Here is a 22,773-nt window from a genome sequence, read left to right as displayed (position 1 = left end):
CCGTGATGCAATTCAGTCATTCTGAAGAGTATTTTCAAGGACCATAGCCAGCTAAGAAAAACAGTCATAAAATACATTTGCCTAAAAGCTTACAAACAATGTACATATATATACACAAACCCAACCTTCTCTCTGGCAGTTTTATAATAAAAATATATGGCTTATAGTCTCGAATGTCAAAGATGAAGAAAACTTGAGCTTCACTGTATAGATGAGAAAACTGTAGCCCTGGGCCAAGGGTCAGCAGCCTTCTCTAAAGGGGCAGATGGTAAATGGTTGACATTTTGGAGGTCCTATAGTTTCTGCTGCAACTATTTGCCTCTGTCACTGTAGCACAAAAGCAGCCACAGACAATACATAAACAGATGAACATGGTTCTATTCTCATAAAACTTTATTTATGGATACTGGAATTTAAGTTTTACATTACTTTTTACCTGCTAAAAAACTACTACTTCTTTTTGTTTTTCTTTCCCAACCATTTAAAAATGTAAAAGCCATTCTTAGCAGACTACACCAAACGGTTGGTGGGCCAGATTTGGCCTTCAGGCCACAGTCTGCTGAGCCCTGTCATTTTGGCCACTCTTACCCTCAAGTGTAGATAAGACAGGCCCCAGTGCTTAATACCTCGTCATTTGCTCCTTGCTTTACCCATCCACAGCAAAGACCCGGATACTCTTCACCAAAAAATGTACAACTAAGGAGCTTTATCAACATTTTCCAAATGTTAGGAGTAATATTAAGATCTGTCAGACAAGTATGCCAGGTCACAGTTTAAAGGATATTGATATAATGCCATATTGTGCATTAAATAAAAACAAGAGGAAAATATAATAAACTTGAGAAACTCACTGAATTTGAAAAATAGGCTTTATTTTAACCAGTGGTATTGTCTGACATCCTATATGGCATAACTGATTACAGCCAAGTTCATGGATACAAATAAAATAGCAATTTCCCTCATTCTCTCTTTTGTTTTCTGTTCAGAGAAATCAGGAGATGGGAGCATTATGCTCAGAAACCGAAGAGCTCTTTCGAGAGCTCCAGCTTAAGAGTCCAGGCTTCCGGAGCATGCAGCCTCCTAACACGTATGTGGTCACATGTGCAAAGACCTTTATTACAAAATATTCAGAGCAGTATTTCTGTAGGAAATCACACTAGCATTTACAACCAAAACATGGCTGATAAAATTCATCTTGCTGTGGATGGTGAGGATTTGAACTGCAATAAAGGAGATGAGGCCTTTACGTTCACTCTCCTTGAAAGGGGGAGAGTCCCGGCTGAGAGGGAATCAACATCAGTCTGTCTCCTTCCTTCTTGCTCCAGTTGACTCGGGGGTCCACCCAGTCCCTCTGGAGCATGTTTATCGCTGCGCTGATTGAGAAATGGAAACACCTTGGCCCAAATACAAGATTCTGTCACACAGCCAACACTGGAAGTGACTTTATACTTTCTTATTACACAAAAGGCTTAAATATATGAGTCCTCATGTAGAACAAAATGCCTGAAATTCAGCAAATTATGAAAACAACTCTTCTCCACCCCTGAGGATATTTTATCTTTATAAAGTTGAAAATACAAAATATTAAAATAATTTGCCCTTTCTCCCCATCAAAAGGAATCACATTCTCAAAGGATTCCTGCAATATACAAAATTCTGAAACAAAATTTATTTCTCCCCAAACCAAGAAGTCAATGATAAGCTGCCAAGAAGACCCTTTTCCATAGAGGAGTGGAAAAGACACCTTGTTACTGTTTTATTTTAAAGTAATCATATTTAGAGAAAGACAGCAGTTTTCTGGCCTTATGGGCTTTACTTTTTTACTTTGATTTTCAGCATTTCTTAGCATTAGTTATTGGGAGTGAAGAGAATAACTTGTTTCTGAAGTTTGGGATATTTCTGGGAAAAGCCCTGATCTTCTCCCATGATAACTCCTCAAAAATAGTTGGTTGAAAACAGATGGCATGAATGAAAATGCTATACATCCATCTGTTCCTCTTTTCATGATTTTCACATCAAAAGCACCTGAAGTATCAATTGTGTTCAACACAGAATAGCACTAGGGGCTGAAGAGAGGATGATGTCACTTGCCATAATATCAGCTGAGGTGACATGGGATCTAAACTACCCAAGAAGTCTTCACTGGCAAACCTGCCTGACACCAGGGCCTCCTGAAGAGAGCAGGACAAGCAGCTGTGCATGCTCAAATAGCAAGACATGCAAACACATCCTCACTCTGCTAGAAATAGAGTACACAGGAAGTACATGACATCAAGAACCTGCTTCTGACTACTGGGGCAGATATTCAAGAAACCTCTGCACCAAAGGTGAAGGGTAAGCAGAGAAATGGCAACACCTGGGGGTGAGGGAGAGAGAGAGACGCACATATACGCATGCACTCACATGCACACATGACCGCCTCTGAAGGCTACCTGGTTACTCCGGGCCCACAAGCAGCCGTCCAACAACCCTCTCGACTTGCCCGGCTCAGAACTTCAGCAGCTGCAGTCTTTTAACTATCTACACTTTCTTCTCTCCTTTTAAGGCACAAACATATTTACAGTTTCAAATACACCTGTCAAGATCTGAGAACCATACGAAGCAAGTTAATCACAGGCTAGTGCACAGAAGCCGGCTGGTCCTTTTTGGCTGTACGCATCACTAAGGGACAGCGTCGGGTCTGAAGCAACCAGAAGGTGTGGGCCTTCTCTTGTGCCACTGTGGGATGTTGTCAAGTCTATGCCCTACCGTCAAGGTGGGGGTCACAGGAGAAGCCAAAATGGCAAAAGTATGACCAGGATTGGGGACAATTCATATTTTTTTACTTTGCATTGAACATATTCCTAAAAAGACAGAAGCTTGCCTGCCTGAGCCGACTCTCAGAAAGAAGAGCAAGGTGGAGGCTGCCCCGGAGCATCCACAACCTCATGTAAAGTCACTGTGATCATAGTTTGTTCATATTGTCTTACCTTCCCACAAAGACAGACACACACATGCACACACACTAACACGCACACACACCCCCTTCCACCATGGAGGAAATCTCTGCAACAAGAGGCACTTGAATGATATTTGGAGAGTTCCCATGAAAAGGCCTTCCCCTCACAGTGAAGTGGGATCGACAGAACAGAAACCAGGTGCTCAGGACTCCATCTCTTCTTGGTCGAGGGGCGGTGGCACAAAGCTGACGACTTCATCATAGGTCAGGCCTAGACATCGGGAAGGAAAAGTAAGACGTGAGAGTTTAGGCTGTTCTCTTTGCTGGCGAGCACTCTGACTTCACTCAAGATCCTTCCTCCCTGTCCAGGTAGTGGTATGATGGGCTACCTCACAGCTTGTATGTAATATCCTAATGGAGCACGTTATCACACAGAAGTTCAAGGGACATAGAAAAGAACCTTTTTTTTCTTCATGTTTTTCATTGCTGAGTGCCTCTTAAGCTCTCTATGGAAGTGCTCAAGAATGAAAGAGCACTCTCACAAGCTACGGCAACAGATGGTCTTGGCTCTTTGGATTTCACTGGAGTTCTGAACTTGTGTTTTATGGAAAGAATATGGGACTGGACACAGGATACACGGGTTCCATTCCTGGCTATGTCCCTAACTAGTTCTAAGAACTGATAAGACATAGATTCTCTTTGCCCCAGTTCTACTAATTGTAAAACTGTAAAAATATCCTATTCTTTACTTAGCTCAGAGAGATGTTGTAAATGCAATGACTCTCAAAACCTCAAATCTCCATGCAAAGCTCCTGTATGTGAGGGGCTGTGCATAAAATCAGACCAGACGTAAGTATCTCTAAGGTCCAGAGCGTATCACTGTCTACAACACTTTCCACCAGAGAACATATTCATTCTGCATTACAGACCTCAACTACAAGCTTTAGCAAGTTGGTTATGACCATTCAGTTTTTATTTTTCCCACCGCTTTTGGTTAGTGGTACAAGATGTTAATCCTACCCTTAGGACTTACTTTTCCACTCATCTATAAGGAGGTCCCTGCTTTCAAAGGACTGATCATAAGGATCGGCCACTGGTTCATCATCAGGATCGTGGTACTGAGCAAAGTAGGCATGTGCAAGGGCTTGGGCTGCTGTAATTCTCTTATCTGAGTCCAATACAAGCATCTTCTCCAGCAAGTCGACAGCTATCAGTACCATAGACAGGAAGGAAAATAGTTTTTAACATGTTACAAAAAAGTATGCCTTATTAAGCAAACAGTTTTGACCCTTCATATCCAAACAAAGAATTCTCCTCCAAAAATACCTACTCTAGGATATATTGGCCCTTTTCTCCTTTACGCATGTGTATCTGTATTTTGTATGTTTAAAATTTTTTATTTTATTTTTGATTCGGGGGTACACATGCACATTTGTCACATGGGTCTCACTGATGGGGACTGGGCTTCCAGTGTGCCCAATAACCAAATAGTGAACATTGTACCCAACAGGTTATTTCTCAACCCTCACCCTCCTCCTGTATTTTGTATTTTTAAAGAACATGTTACTAAAGAAGAATTTTTTTAAATGACTAGGATTGTGTTTGAACAGGCTTTTGTGGAATGTCAATGTCAAACTGCTACCAGTGTAGTCAAACTGTATAAAAACAAAAGTCTACCGCTACAGTAATCTAGAATAGGTAGGCAGGACTGTATTTTGTGTGTTTGTTGTTGTTGTTGTTTTTTGTCCCCCTTCGCTGTTTATTTACTAACATAAGACAAATAAATATTCATCAAACAGATCTTCAAACAGTGAATAAACTGGGGGTTTTACATGGTGATGGGGGTGAGACATGGTATTAAAATCAAAGGGAATTTTATTTTAAAAAATTTCACTATGAAAAAGTTCAAATATACAGAAACAGAAAAGTAAAAACAAGGATAAAGTGAACACTCATATGCCCAGCATACAGATTCAACAATGAACATTTTTGTATGGATTTATATGTTTTTCTGAACTGTTTTAAAATAAAATTATAGACATGATACTTTACCCTCCCCAAATATTTCAACACAAAGACACCTTGCTATATAATCATAATACTGTTATCATCTCTGACAAATAATTTCTAAATATCATCTAAAATCCAGTTCATGTTAAAATTTCTCCAATTATTCCAACGTTATCTTTTAGAACTAGTTTGTTCAAACCAGGATTCAATTAGGGGCCATGCACTGCAACTGACTGGATTTCTTTAGTCTCCCTTAGTCTAGAATAATCTCCTTACTTCTAAGCCCTGTTCTTTCCCGATTTTGATCTGAAGAGACCCTCTGGTTGTCCTGAGAATGACCGTTTCTCGGGATGTGTCTGATTTTGCTTCTTTTGCTGTCATGTGTCTACACCCTGCTTTCCACTATCCCCTGTACTTCCCAAAAACCAGAAGTTAGGTCAAAAATTATGGTAAGAATCAGGTTAAACATTTTCAGCAAAAATACAGGTGATGCCATGCACGTGATAGTGCATTAAGGCCATCTGTCCCACTGCTAATGAGCTAAAATTGATCACTGGGTTAAGATGTTTTCCCTTTGACGAAAGCAAGTAATCTGTGGGATATTTCGGTACCAAATAAATATCTGTTCCTTTCACTTATGGCTTTTTGCATTCACTGGGTTTCCTTTCCAAAAGCAATTATTTCTTTCATAAGGGGTTACAAAATGGTGATTTGTCTAACTCTATATTTCAAATGAGTATTTTTGTCTTTCAGCATGGCAGCACTTGGGAGGATAAATACTGCCATATAACCAGTTACCACTGTGGTGAAATAGGCTTTTGAGACTTTGCAAATTACTTCTTAAATGTGGAGTGGGTGGGGGTGAATAGTGAAGAGGACAGCTTCCTATGGAGATCGACTGCTGTGTATACTAGAGGCTGTAAAACACCCCTGTCCTACAGCTTGAATTCCAGAGTAATCCACTGGAGAAATATGGGCTTCAGGGGGATACAGAAACAAAGTGAATATTCATGTGTCAATTCAAGTTCATTAGTTTACACTTTAAAGTACAGTACTAGGTGAATGCCTGGATTATATATACATATATTCTTCTGATGGTCTTCTCTTCTTAGAAAAAGAAACCTTATCAGCTGTTGATTTTACAATTGAACACAGATTATATGACAAGTCTCTATTACCCCTAGGGTAAAAACTACCATGTTCTTATAATCAATAAGGTCAAGGGTAAGAAAAAGATTCCTCAAAGATATTATTAGCTGGGCATGGTGTTATGCGCCTGTAGTCTCAGCTACTTGGGATAGGGAAGAGGAAAGATCACTTAAATGCAAGAGCTCGAGGTTTTAGTGAACCATGACTGTGCCACTATACTCCAACCTGGGTGACAGAGTGAGATGCTATCTCTTAAAAAAAAAAAAAAATCTTGACAGATAAATATACACACTAACATCAAGGGGTAATTTAAGTTTTAATTCATGTTTTGGGAATAGCAGTGAAACAAAGTCAGTGGCTGACGAAACAGAGCTGTTAATATTTATATTGCTGGCATGTTCCTGCTCAGTTAATATGCTGGGCATGAGCTTGTGACAGTAACACTGTACTCCATCTGCCCGGCAAGGGGAACCTCTATATGACATCACTGTTTGGCAATGGGCTGTAAGGCACGTTTAAATGCTGAGAAGTACAGTGCTGAGCACCAGATGGACCAAAGCCTCCTTTCAACTCATTAGCAAAGTAGTATCTAGTTCTTTTGGCGGTTTCAACGTCATGATTTCAAAGAATGGGAAGACCTATCAGGAGCTATGTGACATAAATAAGCTGCTGGAACACAAATATCTCCCCTCTCCCACTAAAAAATGAATTAACAAATCTTTCTGAGTCCATTAAGAGGGTGTCAGTGAGTACTGCCTGCCCTGTCTAAAACTTAGGGCTTAGGGCTGTTCTGGACAAATTCAGAACAGAATGACAGACAAGAAAGAACACAACGGGCCGGGCGCGGTGGCTCAAGCCTCTAATCCCAGCACTTTGGGAGGCCAAGGCGGGCAGATCACAAGGTCAGGAGATTGAGACCATCCTGACTAACACGGTGAAACCTAGTCTCTACTAAAGATAGAAAAAATTAGCCAGGCGTGGTGGCACACACTTGCTGTCGCAGCTACTCGGGAGGCTGGGGCAGAAGAATCACTTGAACCCAGGAGGCGGAGCTTGTAATGAGCCAAGATCGTGCCACTGCACTGCAGCCTGGGCGACAGAGCTAGACTCTGTCTCAAAAAAAAAAAAAAAAAAAGAAAGAACACAACATCTTTTCCCAACATCCTGTAGTACTTAAGGCTCAAAGAGAGCTTCTCACAGACCCTTGAACTAGATAATACAGCTCAAATAAATCATACAAAGTCAATTAGAGCATGCCAGGGCAGATGCAAACCTAAACCAATCTCAGTAGAATCGTACCTATCCCTGATGAGACTGTGGATTCATCCTTGGACAGGAGAGCAACCCAGCTGAGATATGACATACTCTCCATCTCCAAGGCTGACACAAACTCATCCACAACTGCCCAATACTTCAAAGAGCATGAGCATCTCTGCTATTGTAAGAATTATCACAGCAACACTAAAATTCCTCTCCATAACCACTATGGATGAAGTACTTAAAATGGTAAAATCACCAAGCCTTCACCCCAGCTTCTAAAGAGGTCAGCATGGCTGTCGGCCCTCAAAAAGATAAAACTAAACCTGAAGCATAGCTGCCAAGACCCTTAAGAAGACACATGACCCACACAGATGCAAAGAAATGCAGTGAGATTTTAAAACATACCACACAATACAATCTTAAGAAAAGTGAGAAGGCGGATTATACTCGTTATCATAGCATAGCTCCCTTCCCTATTGTAGGGAGGTCCTGGTCTGATCTTTCTGTGTCTACCATTAAACAGCACTGTCCACTGCCCTCTTCTAGAGTCAGGGAATGAGGCTCAGGCAAAGCAGCTTTTAGGGACCATCTGAATCACACATCAGTCCTCCCCTTCAAAGAACATAGTCAGCCAGGCATGGTGGCTCACATCTGAATCCCAGCACTTTTGGAAGTTGAGGTGGGCAGATTGCATGAGCCCAGGAGACAAAGATTAGTAGATGGTGAGACCCTGTCTCTACAAATAATTCTTTAAAAAATTAGCCAGGCATGGGGATGCATGCCTGTAGTCCTAGCTATGTGGGAGGCTGAGGCAGGAGGATCATTGGAGCCCAGGAGTTCAAGCTTGCAGTGAGCCATGATTGTGCCACTGTACTCTAGCCTGGGTAACAGACTGAGACCCTGACACTACCAAAAAAAATAACAACAATAATAATAATAAAGCAATTCCTTTTTTAGCCAAGGCAACACATATCTTCAGCTGCCACCATCACTTCCCTCTGCCAAGGATCTTGAAGGCATATGAAGTCATTTCTTTAAGTTTAGGTAGCAAATAAGCTCCACAAAGAGGAGAGGATGGTTACACCTCTGAGGGGCAGAGAAAGAATAAGGGAGGGGAAAAGTTCATGAGTGTGGAAGATGACAGGATCTGTAGCAACGGCAGCTACCAATAGAGCAGAGCACCCTGCAGGGAGTTCCTGGGTGGGTCCTCTAAACACCCACCTGCACTTCAGTGGTTTCTGTCCTCCACTCAGGGACACCATGAATCCACAGCAGTTGTGAACAAGCTACAGCTTTCTTCTGTATCTGCTTCTTCCTGCCTCTCCAATCTTTTCTCTCAACATTCCTGTTACTTTCTCTCCTTTCTCCACTGTACCTGCCCATTCTCCCAACCCCAAGGTCTGTGATCATTTAAACATATAAGCATCTTATATAATTAAAAAAAAAAATCTGACAACACAAATAGATAATAAAAGCCATATTTATCACCTTCCAAGATTCAACTAATGGTACTTTATTTGGTCAAAAGGAGAAATTCTTCAAATCTCCAATTTATATCATAACCAATTCAATATCCATGAGGTGAGGATATGGTCAACTTACCCAGGGGATTGGCACCAATAAATACATTCGCAAAGTTCATCTTCGGCATCTGAGTCAAAGACTGAATATAGTTTCTTGCCTGAAAAAACAAGGGTTTTCAGAATTACTTTGTTCAATAATGTTACTTCTCTCAAAGAAAGAATCTTGGTCCTGCTAAGGAACGAGTGTTAACTGACAAAGTCCACTAACTCCAATGTTTATAACTGTCTTTGATAAAACTTCTCCCTTACTGCCATCCTAACTTCCTAGTTACGATCATCACCTTCTTTATTCCTGCTGTCGCTCACAGTTGCATTTCAAGTGAACGAGAATACTCATCAAATTCTCTTTCATCAGCTTTCTGATCACAGGATGAGAAGTTTAAAAACTGAGGCCGAGATATGTAAGAAGTAGCCCTTTCTGAGACAGCCTTCTCAAACAGCTAAAATTGGTAGAAGGGTTGGTATTCCCAAAGTAAGTCTTGGACCAGCAGTCTTTTGATTGTGCTGACTTCAGTAGGTGCTCTTAGCACATCAAAGGACATCAATATTAAACCTTGCTAACAAAGTAACACTGGTAACAAAAAAGTTAATATAAACTTAATATAATAGTCCTACCTCACAGGTTTGGAGTGAAGATTAGAGATAACAAACCTAGTACTTTCTTAACACAGTACTTGGTTCCAAGTGAGAGTTCAAGAAACATTATCTGCTATCCCACTATCACCTTCAGAGAAAAGCAAAGTCTGCTGTCTATCTTAACCACCTTTTAAAAATTTGTTTTAATACAATCCAACAGTAAAGGTATGTATGTATATTTACGTTTACACACACACACACACACAAGGTTATAAAAAGTTCTGGTTGCCCAGGCATGGTGACTCACGCCTGTAATCCCAGCACTTTGGGAGGCCAAGAGGGCGGATCACTTGAGCCCAGGACTTTGAGACCAGCCTGGGTAACATGGTGAAAACTTGTCTCCAAAAATACAAAAAATTAGCCAGGCATGGTGATGCATGCCTGTGGTCCCAGCTACTTGGGAGGCTGAGGTAAGAGGATCACTTGAGCAGGGAGATGGAGCCCAGGAAGCTTGAGCCCAGGAGGTGGAGGTTCCAGTGAGCTAAGATTGTGCCACCGCACTCCAGCTGGGGTGACAGAGTGAGATCCTGTCTTAAAACAAAACAAAAACAAACAAAAAATCTGGTTGCTTGGGCAAGTTCACCTTATTTATTAAAAAATTTTTTTAGAGACACAGTCTCTGTTCTGTTGCCTAGGCTGGAGGTCACTGGCACAATCACAGCTCACGATAGCCTCAAACTTCTGACTCAAGCAACCCTCCTGCCTCAGCTTCCCAAGGAGCTGAGACTGCAGGCGTGTGCTATCATGCCCTAATTTTTAAATTTTTTTGTAGACCTGCAGTATTGCTGTGTTGCCCAGGATGGTCTCAAACTCCTGGGCTCAATTGATCCTACCATCTCAGCTTCCAAAGTGCTGAGAATTGCCAGGTACATGCCACCACACCCAGCCTTCACCTTCTTAATGATTGCATGTGGAGTCAGGAGGAAAGGTCTGCTCTGAAAAGCAATTGAGAATCTTTCTGATTTGAAAAGAAAGTTTTAGGAATTGAATATATAAATGGCTGTAATCCCTTTCTACTTGAACATGTAAATAAAAAGATGAAGGGAAAACAGGTAAGAGACAATTATCTCATTCAGAGAACAGTCATCCCTTTAATAAAAATAAATCAACAGACGACCTGAATATAGCCGAAGTAGAAACAAAGTTGCTGGGAGGGGCCCTCTGTGATGCCAACCCGGTTCCCCAAAATATTAAGGGTATCTTAGAAAGACAGAAGTGCCCCAATCACCTCTGATAATAAAACAAGAGTTAGACTAAGTAGTTAAGAATAAAGAAGGTACCTAACTGTACCAAAGTGTTTGTATTTACTCTATATTATTTGTGTATTTTCTTTTAAATATAGTATGTATTAGTACTGGATATTTGTTTTGTTTTGTTTTTAAATAAAGAATTCTCTTTTGGTCATTAAAAAAGGGGATGAATTGGAAAGCATGCTAATGGACTTCAGTTAACTACCCTTCTGATAAAGGTCACGATAGTAGCACACCCTAGCTACAGGCATAGCACCTAGAAAGAAACCACCTCACAGCACTAAATTCACAAAACCAAATATAAAAATAACAATTTTCCATTTACAAGCTTACTAATTATATCCCCAGTCTCACAAGACTGGATGACATTTTATCCCAAAAGTCAACATCTTGCAATAGCACATAGGCAGGCCTCAAGGCACATGCAAGCATCTAGTGATTGTTAAAAACTGTTGGTTATACAGTGGCAATAAAATGAGAACGTGGCTTCTCAGTGCGACATCCCTATACAGTCTCTTTGTTCTCACCTCATGGCTTGGCATCCTGTTAATGAGATAAGCGGGGGGTGTTCCCGTCAGACGCATAATCTGCTGAAGCTGGTTAATATCTTAGATGCCTAGTCAAGGGCATTGTTAAACATACAGTGCAAAAAATAATTTTCAACTCAAGTTTTTAAAAAGGTCAAAAAGCCACCCCTACACAAACAAAAAAACCTACCCCCCATTCACCCTACCCGAGGACCCAAGGCTACATGTTAAAGCTTCTGTGAATGACATGAGTCACTTCTGTGAATGACATAAGTCGCTTCTGTGAATGACATGAGTCGCTTCTGTGAATGACATGAGTAACTAGGCATGTAGTCAGTGACTGGCCATGCAGATAAGAAAAATTACTTTTCTTTGATTTTAGCATCATCTTTACTGTTAAATATTTTAGGTTCCCTGGAAACAGACTGCCCCTTGATCCAGGATGCCAGCCAGAGAACTGTTTTCAAGTACTGACGGCCAAAACCTGTTTGTGGGAGAAATATAGATGATTCTAAAATTTTTGACTCAAACTTTGAACAAAACAAAATATCCAACATATCCGTTCAAGGAAGAGACTAAACTTTCGCGGCACAGGTTCTCCAAGGCACCATCCCTCCGAATTAAGGCACACGTGGGCATCTGGGTTAATAAGCAACGCCACATTTCAAAGACATTAGTTAGTGGTACATTTAAAATACTTGCCACAAACACAAAATGGTAAATGAAGAAAGAGGAGACAGGGAGAAGGTTAGAGGCTAATGGCAAAGGCAAAACAGAAGTCACAGGCTGCTGACAGTGTTAAAGCATGCCACATGATTTCCTCCACAAGTCTCTTCAACAAGCGAACAGACTAACCTCACTTAACAAACAGGTGGAGGGAAGTCTGCAAAATACTCTGCAAGTATCTGACAAGGGCAGAACTATGAGATTTTCTATATGTATAGGCACGTATGTAAGCTGTACTACAACTTCTCTCTTTTAACTGTTCCATCAATGTTAATACAACTCGCATTGTACAACTTTACATTCTAAAGAATGTACAACTTTACATTCTAAAATGTAAGAACTCTTTATCATGTTCCTACTAAGAGAAGAAGTGAGATTTTAAAAATCTTCAGTGTAATTCAATAAACCCCTTTTCTAGTCCTGTTCTTGTTAACTACTAATTCCTTCATTCAGGTGAAGCGTCATCTTCAATAAGCACCATGGCCAAGCAATTTTACTTCTTTGTGGCTTTCCCAAATAATTTTTCTACTTTAGCCCATCCTCTGAACTGAACTCCCTAGTGGTCAGATGACTTAGCAGTAATCTGTTTAAGGCTGGCCACGGGGAGAGAGCTCGAGCCATGCGCTCCACATTGCCTTTCACGCTCCCTAAGCCCAAAGACAGGCCAGTAAATTCCAAAAGAGGTATTAATTACACTTTGATTTGTGGTCCTTTTAAGAAACGTACCAGATCCACACCAGATGATGGAATTCTTTATTTTGTTAGGAGTTTAGGAAACAGAATTTAGAGTTACCTTTAACAAATCACATAACAAATGACACTTTTCATGCCAAGGGAAGTAACAAAAAGGGGCCACAAAGTAAACCAGCAATAGCAATATACCAGTTGGGTCTTAAAATGTAAAAATCCTCCACTTCTCCTTCCTTTCTGTGAACAATACCTGGCCTGCGCATTTTCTGTCTTTGTCTCCTTTAGTCAAAGAGGTTATTGTTTTATATCCCCTTTCTGTCAAGAGGTTAGAAAGATTCTATTTCTGGAGGAAAATATGAATGGGTCAGGTCTTTGCTTTTTTTTAATCTAATTTAATTAATTAGTTTATTTATTTTTAAAGACAAGGTCTTGCTCTGTCACCCAGGCTGGAGTGCAGTGCACGATCACCACTTCCTGCAGCCTCAAACTCCTGGCCTCAAGTGACCCTCCTGCCTCAGTCTCCCAAAGTGTTTTCAGGACAAATGTGAGCCACTGTGCCCAGTCTGCTTTTGCTTTCTTAATATGATTTTCTTGTTCTTTCACTGATTATTACAAATACTGGGACATTAACCAAATGAATTCTCTTTCCTTGGCCTCCATCACAACCCATTTATACCTTTTCCTATGGCTCATCCTAATAGGTTCTCAATCCATTACTGCATTCTCTTACTCAGCGTTCAATTTCTTCATAATTATTGGCATTGCTACTTCACTACTTTTCAGGAGAATGAAAACAGCTGTTGGCTTTCTATTTTCTGCATTCCTTCACTAATGTCTTTTTTCTTTAATTTTTAAAATTTTTTAAATCTCTGAACAATTTTACTCACCTGGCCTTATTTTTCCATTATGTTACCATATGATAACCAGGTACTTGGTCCGTGTCGTGAACATGAAATTAATCTTGTCTACCCCTTAGGATGTTTAAACTACTTTTATCCACTTGCCCCAATTATGTAGGAAAAAACAAACAAAAAAAAACTTTCTTATTTTTACACTCAATATAATATTATTTGAGTTAAGTTCTGTATTCTGGTACTCAATTTCAGTAGAGCTGTTGAAATATATAATATGCCTCATTTCACAGAGGGACCTCCACTGTTAGGCTGTGCACCTAGTGTTTCTTTCTTAAAAATAAGTGATGGATTAATGAGAGATAAATACTATTGACTATTTTACCCAGACTTTGGTTTGAATTCCTTGTGACTAATAGCACATATCTATAGGGCAGATGGTTGGGATCGAACAGAAGACTAAGAAAGGGCTGCTAGGAATCACTCTCAGGAAGGAAATGAATTTGCATGGTCTCATTAGCACTATTTATTAATTGAGCTCCTTCCCAGCCCTCCCTCTGCCCTTAGGGCCTCTTACTGTAAGACAGTGTTTCTAAGAAAAAACATAAAAAAAAAAAAAAGTACTGTCCTTTCTAAGCATCGTCTGATATCTTTGATTCACTCTAATCCAGCTTCTATATACCATAAAGGGGGAAAAAATACCTCTTTAGGTTGACATTGTGGTAACACTGACAATGACTTCCAAAATAGTGTGTAATCACATGCGATTATAGTTTGGATCATGTTATCCAGCATCTGGGATCTGTACTCAGCTCTGCCACGTGACTCAGTGCATGACGTGGAAAAGTCACTGCCTTTCTGGGCCTTTGCTTCTTTATCTTAAGTAAGTAAATGAAACAAAATTCAGAGTGGAGGTTCAGAAATACATCTAAGATATTTGGCATCCTTTCAAGAAATGTACTGGATACATACCAGATGATGGTATTCTTTATTTTGTCAGGAAGGTGAATGAACGGTTCCAACTCACCTACTTATGCCTGCCTCAAGCTACCCAGCAGTCTTCTCAACTAGGCAAAGGTCCCCTTCAGTCATAAATGTTGGGAGGAGAATCCAGGAAGGCATAACTGGAGCTTGGCTCCATAGCTCATTTTTTCTTTTGTTCAACTGCCTGGCAGCAGATTGAGGGAAAAAGGAAAAAAAAACTGGGCTTTCATGTCTTCTCTCATGCCTCTGGCCCAAGAAAATGACCAAGAGCAGGAAATCATAGCAAAAGTAAGCCAGAGTCACATTCCCATGGCTTCTGTCTAAGTCCCTGCTTAGAAGCAAGAAAGCACTAGCTCCAAACTCTGTCTCGGGTTATTTAACTTATAATTACAAGGCAATAGGAGGAAATTTATAACCACATTCCTGTGGATCTGAGGTATCAACAGTGGAGTTGTTTCTTCTGAGTGGGGTCTAGGGACTGGGTAGAAAGGTCCCTCTGTTGGGAACGAACATTTTACATAGAATATATGAGTATCTATTCTAAAACAATAAAAAATAACTTATGGGAAGGGGCAACAGTGTGCAGACAATGTACATTTTATTCTTTTAGTGATTAAGTTGGACTAAATACATGGTGAAGCTCATGCGCTGAGAACAAACACCAGAAACAGTGAAAAGAGCTCTAGAGCATACGTGAAACTTCTGAGAAAGATGAAAGTCAGAGCTTGAGGACAGAGACACACATTTTGCATTAATCTCTTGGAATGAATTAGAATCTCAAATCTCATTGCTTTACTGGGATACTATTGCCTAATAGAGGCTCCCATGATCTTAGTGTGTACCCAGATAGAGAATAAAACACACTTGTGCATGCAAGCAGGCACACATGCGTGCACGCACACACACACTCACACTATCTAATACCTCACTCATCCTGGAAGTCAGCACACAAAGGGTATGTGTGCTTATAAACACACCCAGGTCAAAGTACAGATTGGTAGAAGGCAAGTGGCAGAGGCTCCCAACAGGGCAGATAATTACAAAGCATCAACTCACAGACTCTGAGGAGATTTTCTTCAAAAGCTCAGCCCCTGGGGTTCCAACGAGTCTTAAAATGAGCTTCAACTGATCAATATCTAATGGTGGACCATAAAGGAAAATGTTGGGACGAAATAAAAATGAAAAACAAACAATGACAAACAAACAAAACAAAAACAAACAAACAAAACACCCCGAGAACAAAAATGAAACACCCCAAACCTAGCCAACACGGTGAATCCCTCTAGGTCAAGGTTCCCGCAGGATGATCACTTCACGTAGGACACGCTCCTCCTGTACAAAGATTCAAAATGCTACCACACACGTATCCACTTTATATTCATTTCGTGCATCTGTCAACAGCATGTATCAGTAAAGTGAGGCAACGTTAGGTGGTTCTTAGCTGCCAAAGACAGCAGGTGAAAACACAAGAGCTTCACTCAGTTTACACTGCCCTCTTCATCTGCCATCAAAGTGTCAGTAATCAGTCCAGGAAAAGAGCACTGGTAATTAGAGGGCCACAGATAAGGAAAAAAGCAACAGAGCACAGGAGCTAGGGATGTACAAGTCTATTTATGAATATTCTCCTAAATGTGACCTAAAGAGTTTGTGATATGACAGTGGAAGGCCTGTGAGACCCCAAAGCCTGATCACTGGAGCACACCCTCTGGGAAGCCTCGCCTCTCACACTGGCTACAGTAGGCAGAGCACGATGAGGGAGAGTCGCCAGCAGAGGGCGCTCTCCCACCGCATGTTCCTTCAGGAGCGCCATGAGAACGCAAACACAGGCAGTTTCAACCTTATAAAATGCAAATGAACAATGCTTAACAAATTCCACACATCCCAAAGGCTCTAAATAATAGGCCACAGTGCTAAAACTTTTACCCTGGTAGGCCGGGCGCGGTGGCTCAAGCCTGTAATCCCAGCACTTTGGGAGGCCGAGACGGGCGGATCACAAGGTCAGGAGATCGAGACCATCCTGGCTAACACGGTGAAACCCCGTCTCTACTAAAAGATACAAAAAACTAGCCGGGCGAGGTGGCGGGCGCCTGTAGTCCTAGCTACTCTGGAGGCTGAGGCAGGAGAATGGCGTAAACCCGGGAGGCGGAACTTGCAGTGAGCTGAGATCCGGCCACTGCACTCCAGCCTGGGCGACAGAGCGAGACTCCGTCTCAAAAAAAAAAAAAAAAAAAAAAAAAAACTTTTATCCTGGTAGCCAACACTTCAATGTATACTCAGAATGTATGTGCATGTGTTAACCAGAAGACAAAAATTTCCATTTGTTCTCATTGCTTTTTGTCTTACCTAAAACGGAAGTTAAAAAGAGGGGGGGAAATACTATAAAATAGCTTTTAATATTTTCTCTGAAAATGTGAACAGTTTATCCACGTTTATACTGACTGACATTCCACGGAGGGAGAAGGGGAGGATGACTGTCTTCTGACCCATCAGGTTTTTCACATGACTAAATCCTCTTGGCCTCAGGTCTCCGCTTCAACTTCACCTCCTCAGGGAGGCCTCCCCTCAACACTCTATATACATAACACCCTCCCCCCCAATTCCTTCTCAGCATCATGCTTGATAACATCATAGTGCTTATCACAGTCTAGAATTACTTTGTTTGCTTACTGTCTACCCCCTGTACTGGTCTACAGCTCTGTGAGGACAGGGGCCACTCTGCCTCTTCACCATTTATCCTCAGCCTAACATCTGGTACATGACGGGTAGTCAAAATATTTGAGGAAAAGGTACAGCAGGATGAAAGAAATTTTTGCTTATGGTTATACATATAAAGGCAACATAGCAACACTTAAAAACAGCAGTCTCTATAAGCCACAGGTGCCTATGTTACAGGAATAACTTATGCAGTAATTTGACATCTTGTCTTTTACTTTCTTTTAGATATGAAATCAGCTTCAATGGAAGAAAATTCTAGGCTGGAGTCAGCAAACCCCAATCTCTTCCTGTTTTATATATAAAGTTTTATTAGAACACAGCCATGTCCATTCATTTATGTACAGTCTATAGGTGTTTCCAATTACAACAAGCACAGTTACCATATGGTTCCCAAGCCTAAAATATTAACGACCTGGCCCTTTCAGAAAAGGTGTGCCAAACCCCATCCTAAACCCAAACAACTTGTGTTCTTTAGCAAGCAAAACAAACTAGAAACAAGTCCACTCACGTAAGTTATTTCTAAATTAAGAATAACAGGGAATTCTGTCATCTGCAAATGGTAAAAATCAGTGTGTTATAAAGGTTAAGATTTAAATACTGGCTTCTCAGTTCAAGATGTTGAGAAGACAAAAATTTTGAAGCATATGTTCATAGGACAGAGCAGGAGTGGGGGTGGGATGGATACTGTCTTGCTCTAAAATAATCAGATTAATTATATTACAATAGAAATCTGTAAAAAAAAATTCTTGCTGCTCTAAAATGACTCAATTTACAAAAATTTAGTTCCCTCACATTAACACTCTTCAGGAATATATTTAACTGGGTAGCCACCACAAGATAAAGTAAATCATGGCCGGGGGCGGTGGCTCAAGCCTGTAATCCCAGCACTTTGGGAGGCCGAGACGGGCGGATCATGAGGTCAGGAGATCGAGACCATGCTGGCTAACATGATGAAACCCCGTCTCTACTAAAAAATACAAAAAATTAGCCGGGCAAGGTGGCGGGCACCTGTAGTCCCAGCTACTCGGGAGGCTGAGGCAGAAGAATGGCGTGAACCTGGGAGGCGGAACTTGCAATGAGCTGAGATCTGGCCACTGCACTCCAGCCTGGGCGACAGAGCGAGACTTCGTCTCAAAAAAAAAAAAAATAAAATAAAATAAAGTGAGTATATTTAAAAAAAAAAAAAAAAAGTAAATCATATATGGGAAAAATCTCAACGACTTCATATCTCAAACAGGTGGCTTTACAATATATGCATCAAAAGTAATCTCTAAAATGAAGCTTTTGATATTGGTATTCTTAAGAGACTTCTGACTACTTAGAGTGAGAGTCAATTTTTATACTCTCTCTAAGGAAGACAGGCTCTCTGAGCTATGAATTTCTCAACTACCTGAACTTCACCCCAACCTACCTGAAGAATATGTAATTTCCATTAGTCACAGTGGCTCATTACATCAATGAGCTGAGAAACCCTCTCTCTCCCACCTCTGCTGGCATGAAACAATATCAGGCCTGAAGAATCAAGCCCCAATTCCTCAGCCTCACATTCACAGCCGTCTGTGATTTGGCATCAAGCTTCTCTTCTGACTCTGGCTCAAACTACTATTCTTTAATGCACTCAATGCTTCAACTCACACCAGATATTCCAGGCACTTCTAAGCTTCCAAGTACTTATTTATGTAACTCATAAACCCGAACACCTCCCCTCCTCCCATCCTTCCAAGCCTTTCCTATTCCAAGAACTCTGCCATGAAGTCTTCTTGGATATATTGAGGTGGAATTAATTCTCTACTTTTTTTTCAATAGCTTATCTATTATTCTAGTGTATTTATCACTCCATCTTATTTTATAATCAGGGACAAACAGTTGTTCAAGTAACTCTTGTAACTCTCTTTCCACTGAGTCTGATCATTCTGGTTTTAAGGACAGGTACCATCCTGTCCCCAGCACCTTCCACAGAGCAGCTTGATAAATACTGGTTGACTTGAAAAGATGAGCCATGGCACATCCTTTCAGCACCTCGGTAGGCACCGGTGTCTCCAGCCGTGGCACTGGCACCTGCTGACACTGCTGCCTCCAGTAGTTCTTTCATTCTCTTCCCTGTGTCACCCCTACACCTTGGAGGTAAACTTCTCTCCTGAGGGCTGTAAAGACTAGTTTGAAAAGGGAGAGCCAAGAACCAACTGAATCTTCTCAGAATGGAAACACTGTATTATTTTGGAGCAGTTAATTTCAGAAGGAAAATGGGTCAAGCTTGAAAAAACAATGTAGGTGGCTCCTACTGGTAAAACTGGAACTTGGGACTCAGTGAAACGTACAACCAGGAAAGAACAGACTGGTGATGATGTAGCGATCATCCCTGTGCTGCAGAGAACGCTTCACTAAGAGTGTATCATTCTGGTGAAACAGTCCTGATGGCCAACGGGTGGCTACTGCATAGAGTTCCCTGCAGGTCTCATAGATTATGGTGAAATCCCAGGAGCAGCTGCTCTTCGGGAGCTTGAAGAAACTGGCTACTAGGGGGACACTGCCGAAAGTTCTCCAGTGGTCTGTATGGACCCAAGTTTGTCAAACTGTACCACACACATTGTGACAGTAATCATTAACAGAGATGATATAGAAAATCTAAGGCCCAAGCCAAAGCCAGGGGATGGAGAATTTGTGGAAGTCATTTCGTTACCCAAGAATGACCTGCTCCAGAGACTCGATGCTCTCGTAGCTGAAGAACATCTTACAGTGGATGCTAGAGTCTACTCCTAGGCTCTAGTGCTGAAACATGCAAATGTGAAGCCATTTGAAGTGCCCATCCTGAAATGTGAAGGCCAAAGACAGCACTGGCTATTTTTGTAAACGAGACTACCAGGCCTTCTTCACAAAGACTTGTATTCAACTTAGTTTAATGTAGATTTGAATTAGCTTTTTCGTAAAATAAAAGCAGCACAAAATGCAAAATGCAAAAAAAAAAAAAAAAAAAAGAAAAGAAAAGAAAAGATGAGCCATATATTATGCTTTTCAACTCAGTCCTACCCCACCGCCTTGCCCTCAAAACACAGAATGACTATACTCCATGGAAAAATACACAATGTAAAATAAAAACCTTAGTAGCTAAAAGCATTTGCATGAAGGAAGTTAAAACATGCAAACCTCAGAAGAAATCACCATGGGTTCTTCAAAAGTTGGCAAATCCACTGAAATACAGGCCAGTCTTCCAACAGTACCAGCTACTATAAGGCCACTATGATTTGTCCAGGCAGTTAAGACCAGGAGCTTCACGTAGCCATATTAGCGGAGTAAAGCAAAACTTACCACATCATGACAATCAGTATTTCCACAGTGAGTCATCCTTTGTAATAGGTTTAGCCCTTTTTCTCTTAGGTAGAAAATATTTTTACTATTAGTTTAAAATGTGTTTTAACTGTAATGATCACAACGTCAAAATTTAAATCATAAATCTCCTGAATCCTTCTAAAACAAATGAAGAAAAGAACAACTTAAGCCTAAGATTACTCTTTAGATCAAGTCATCTTTAACAGAAGCAACAGTCAGAATGAACAGGTAAAGAAAAAAAAAAAAAAACTAAGTATAACAGGATATTTCTAGGCAAAGTAAAAGAGGGATATTCTAGTCGGTTCTAAGTGCTCCAGGCAACTCCTAAAAAACCTCCACAGACCAGAAAGTTGAAGATGAATAAAAGGACCAGTTGCAGGACCTACCTGCCATGAGCAGCAATTTTCAACGAAATAAATCCACATGGGGCAAAATGGAGCACTAACCTTTGGAAAGGTAGGAAACTTTCCTAGTGACAGACAGGATAGACGTGAGTAAGACTTAGCCTAGCTCCTTATCTTCCAGGTTGTCAAAACAGTCGTTTTCACTGTAACACAAAGAAAATGTCTTAAGGTACCCTTGGTTTATGGACAAATCTGAGGATTCTACCTTTTTCTGAGAAAATGTATTCTCAAGTCAGAGAGGAAAGGGCAAATAATCTAATAAAATATTTTTCTTCTTCAGCGTTTATTAGGACACTTGCTTTTAGTGTTTAAAGTGAAACTGCTTTTTAAAAATGACAGAACATCCAGGCTGGCCAACATGGCAAAACCCTGTCTCTACTAAAAATACAAAAATTAACAGGGCATGATGACGTGCGCCTGTAATCCCAGATACTCGGGAGGCTGAGGCAGGGAGAATCACTTGAACCCAGGAAGTGGAGGTTGCAGGGAGCCAAGACTGCGCCATTGCACTCCAGCCTGGGCGACAGAGGGAGACTCTGTCTCCAAAAAAAAAAAAAAAGAGAGAGACAGACAGAATCTTTGGCAGGGTGCAGTGGCCACACCTGTAATCCCAACACTTTGGCAGGCCAAGGCAGGCAAATCACTTGAGGTCTGGAGTTCTAGACCAGCCTGGCCAACATGATGAAACCCAATCTCTACTAAAAACACAAAAAATTAGCTGGGCGTGGTGGTGTGCGCCTGTAGTCCCAGGTACTTGGGAGGTTGAGGCAGGAGAATTGTTTGAACCCAGGAGGTGGAGGTTGCAGTGAGCCGAGATTGTGCCACTGCACTCCAGCTTGGGCGACCGAGCGAGACTCCATCTCAGAAAAAAAAAAAAAAAAAAGAATATTTGAAATCAATGACTGAAAGTGATGGGCAGATGTGAGAGAAGGGTCTCCAGAAACTTTAGCTCTACTGCCAGTGTTTTAACTCACAAGCAGGACAGTATGAACAGAGGTGTTCATTATATTATTATTTGTCTACTAGTATGTCTGAAATATTTCAAAACATGTTTGCAAAAGAAATGAAAAAAAACAGAAGCAGCAAATTTAATACACTAAGAAAATTCCTATAGACCAGGGCAGCAACTGATGGCAAGTGGATTTTAACTCAGCTCCATTAACCCATAAGAGCACCATTTCTGTTAAAATTAAAGAAGGTTTTACACATAAAGGAAGTTCACTTGATTATGTAGAAAAGGAAAACAGCAGCAAGCCAAGGCTGTGATCTCTGGTAGAAAACCAGTATTTGATGAATAACAGGGCTATGAAGCTTTCTCTCTTCCTTAAGCTGCAGAGTGTTAAGTGTTGATAACAGAATTTTCTAAGTGGCTCATTCATTTCAAGATCTATGGTATTTGAAGTAAGTTAGTACTATACCTGAAGAGACATTCTGTATCCTCCCTCCTTTCTAGTACAAAGTTCTGTCAGCTGTGTCCACTTGAGATCCCTAGTCAACTAGGCTTTTAAGAAAGGGCTTCATTCTTTAAAAAATACTACTACTATTATTAGGCCAGATGGAAGGGGTTCTGCAATGTCACAAACAAGAATTTCTAATCCGATAACACATAACTGGCTTTAAGACAAAAATGAGTATTTCTTATATTTTTTAAAAAATTAAATTAAAATTCTGAGATACATATGCAGCATGTGCAGGTTACATAGGTAAATATGTGGCATGGTAG

At 40.8% G+C, this 22,773-nt stretch overlaps 1 protein-coding gene and 1 pseudogene across 5 annotated transcripts in view; one reads left to right on the top strand and one right to left on the bottom strand.

Annotated features, from left to right (window-relative positions):
* Window positions 1-378: 378 nt before the first annotated feature.
* Window positions 379-22,773, bottom strand: part of MAPK14 (mitogen-activated protein kinase 14) — an 85,971-nt gene continuing 63,576 nt past the window's right edge. For 3 of the 5 annotated variants that reach the window (XM_010389673.2, XM_010389675.2, XM_010389676.2), the window contains 4 exons: window positions 15,661-15,740; window positions 8,960-9,038; window positions 3,972-4,145; window positions 379-3,209 (listed from right to left, as the gene is read on the bottom strand). In XM_010389673.2, coding sequence (XP_010387975.1) covers window positions 3,142-3,209; window positions 3,972-4,145; window positions 8,960-9,038; window positions 15,661-15,740 — 401 coding nt within the window. In that variant the 3' untranslated portion in view covers window positions 379-3,141. Of the gene's footprint in view, window positions 3,210-3,971; window positions 4,146-8,959; window positions 9,039-11,353; window positions 11,434-15,660; window positions 15,741-22,773 lie in introns of those variants that run through there. The other 2 variants (XM_010389674.2, XM_010389677.2) reach the window with 2 other exon arrangements.
* Window positions 19,319-20,251, top strand: LOC104682934 (annotated as a pseudogene).

The sequence above is a fragment of the Rhinopithecus roxellana genome, chromosome 4 (assembly GCF_007565055.1).
Source record: "Rhinopithecus roxellana isolate Shanxi Qingling chromosome 4, ASM756505v1, whole genome shotgun sequence".
Classification (NCBI taxonomy): Eukaryota; Metazoa; Chordata; class Mammalia; order Primates; family Cercopithecidae; genus Rhinopithecus; species Rhinopithecus roxellana.
Note: the sequence above shows the minus strand (reverse complement) of the source record. Positions and strands in the feature narration are given on the sequence as shown.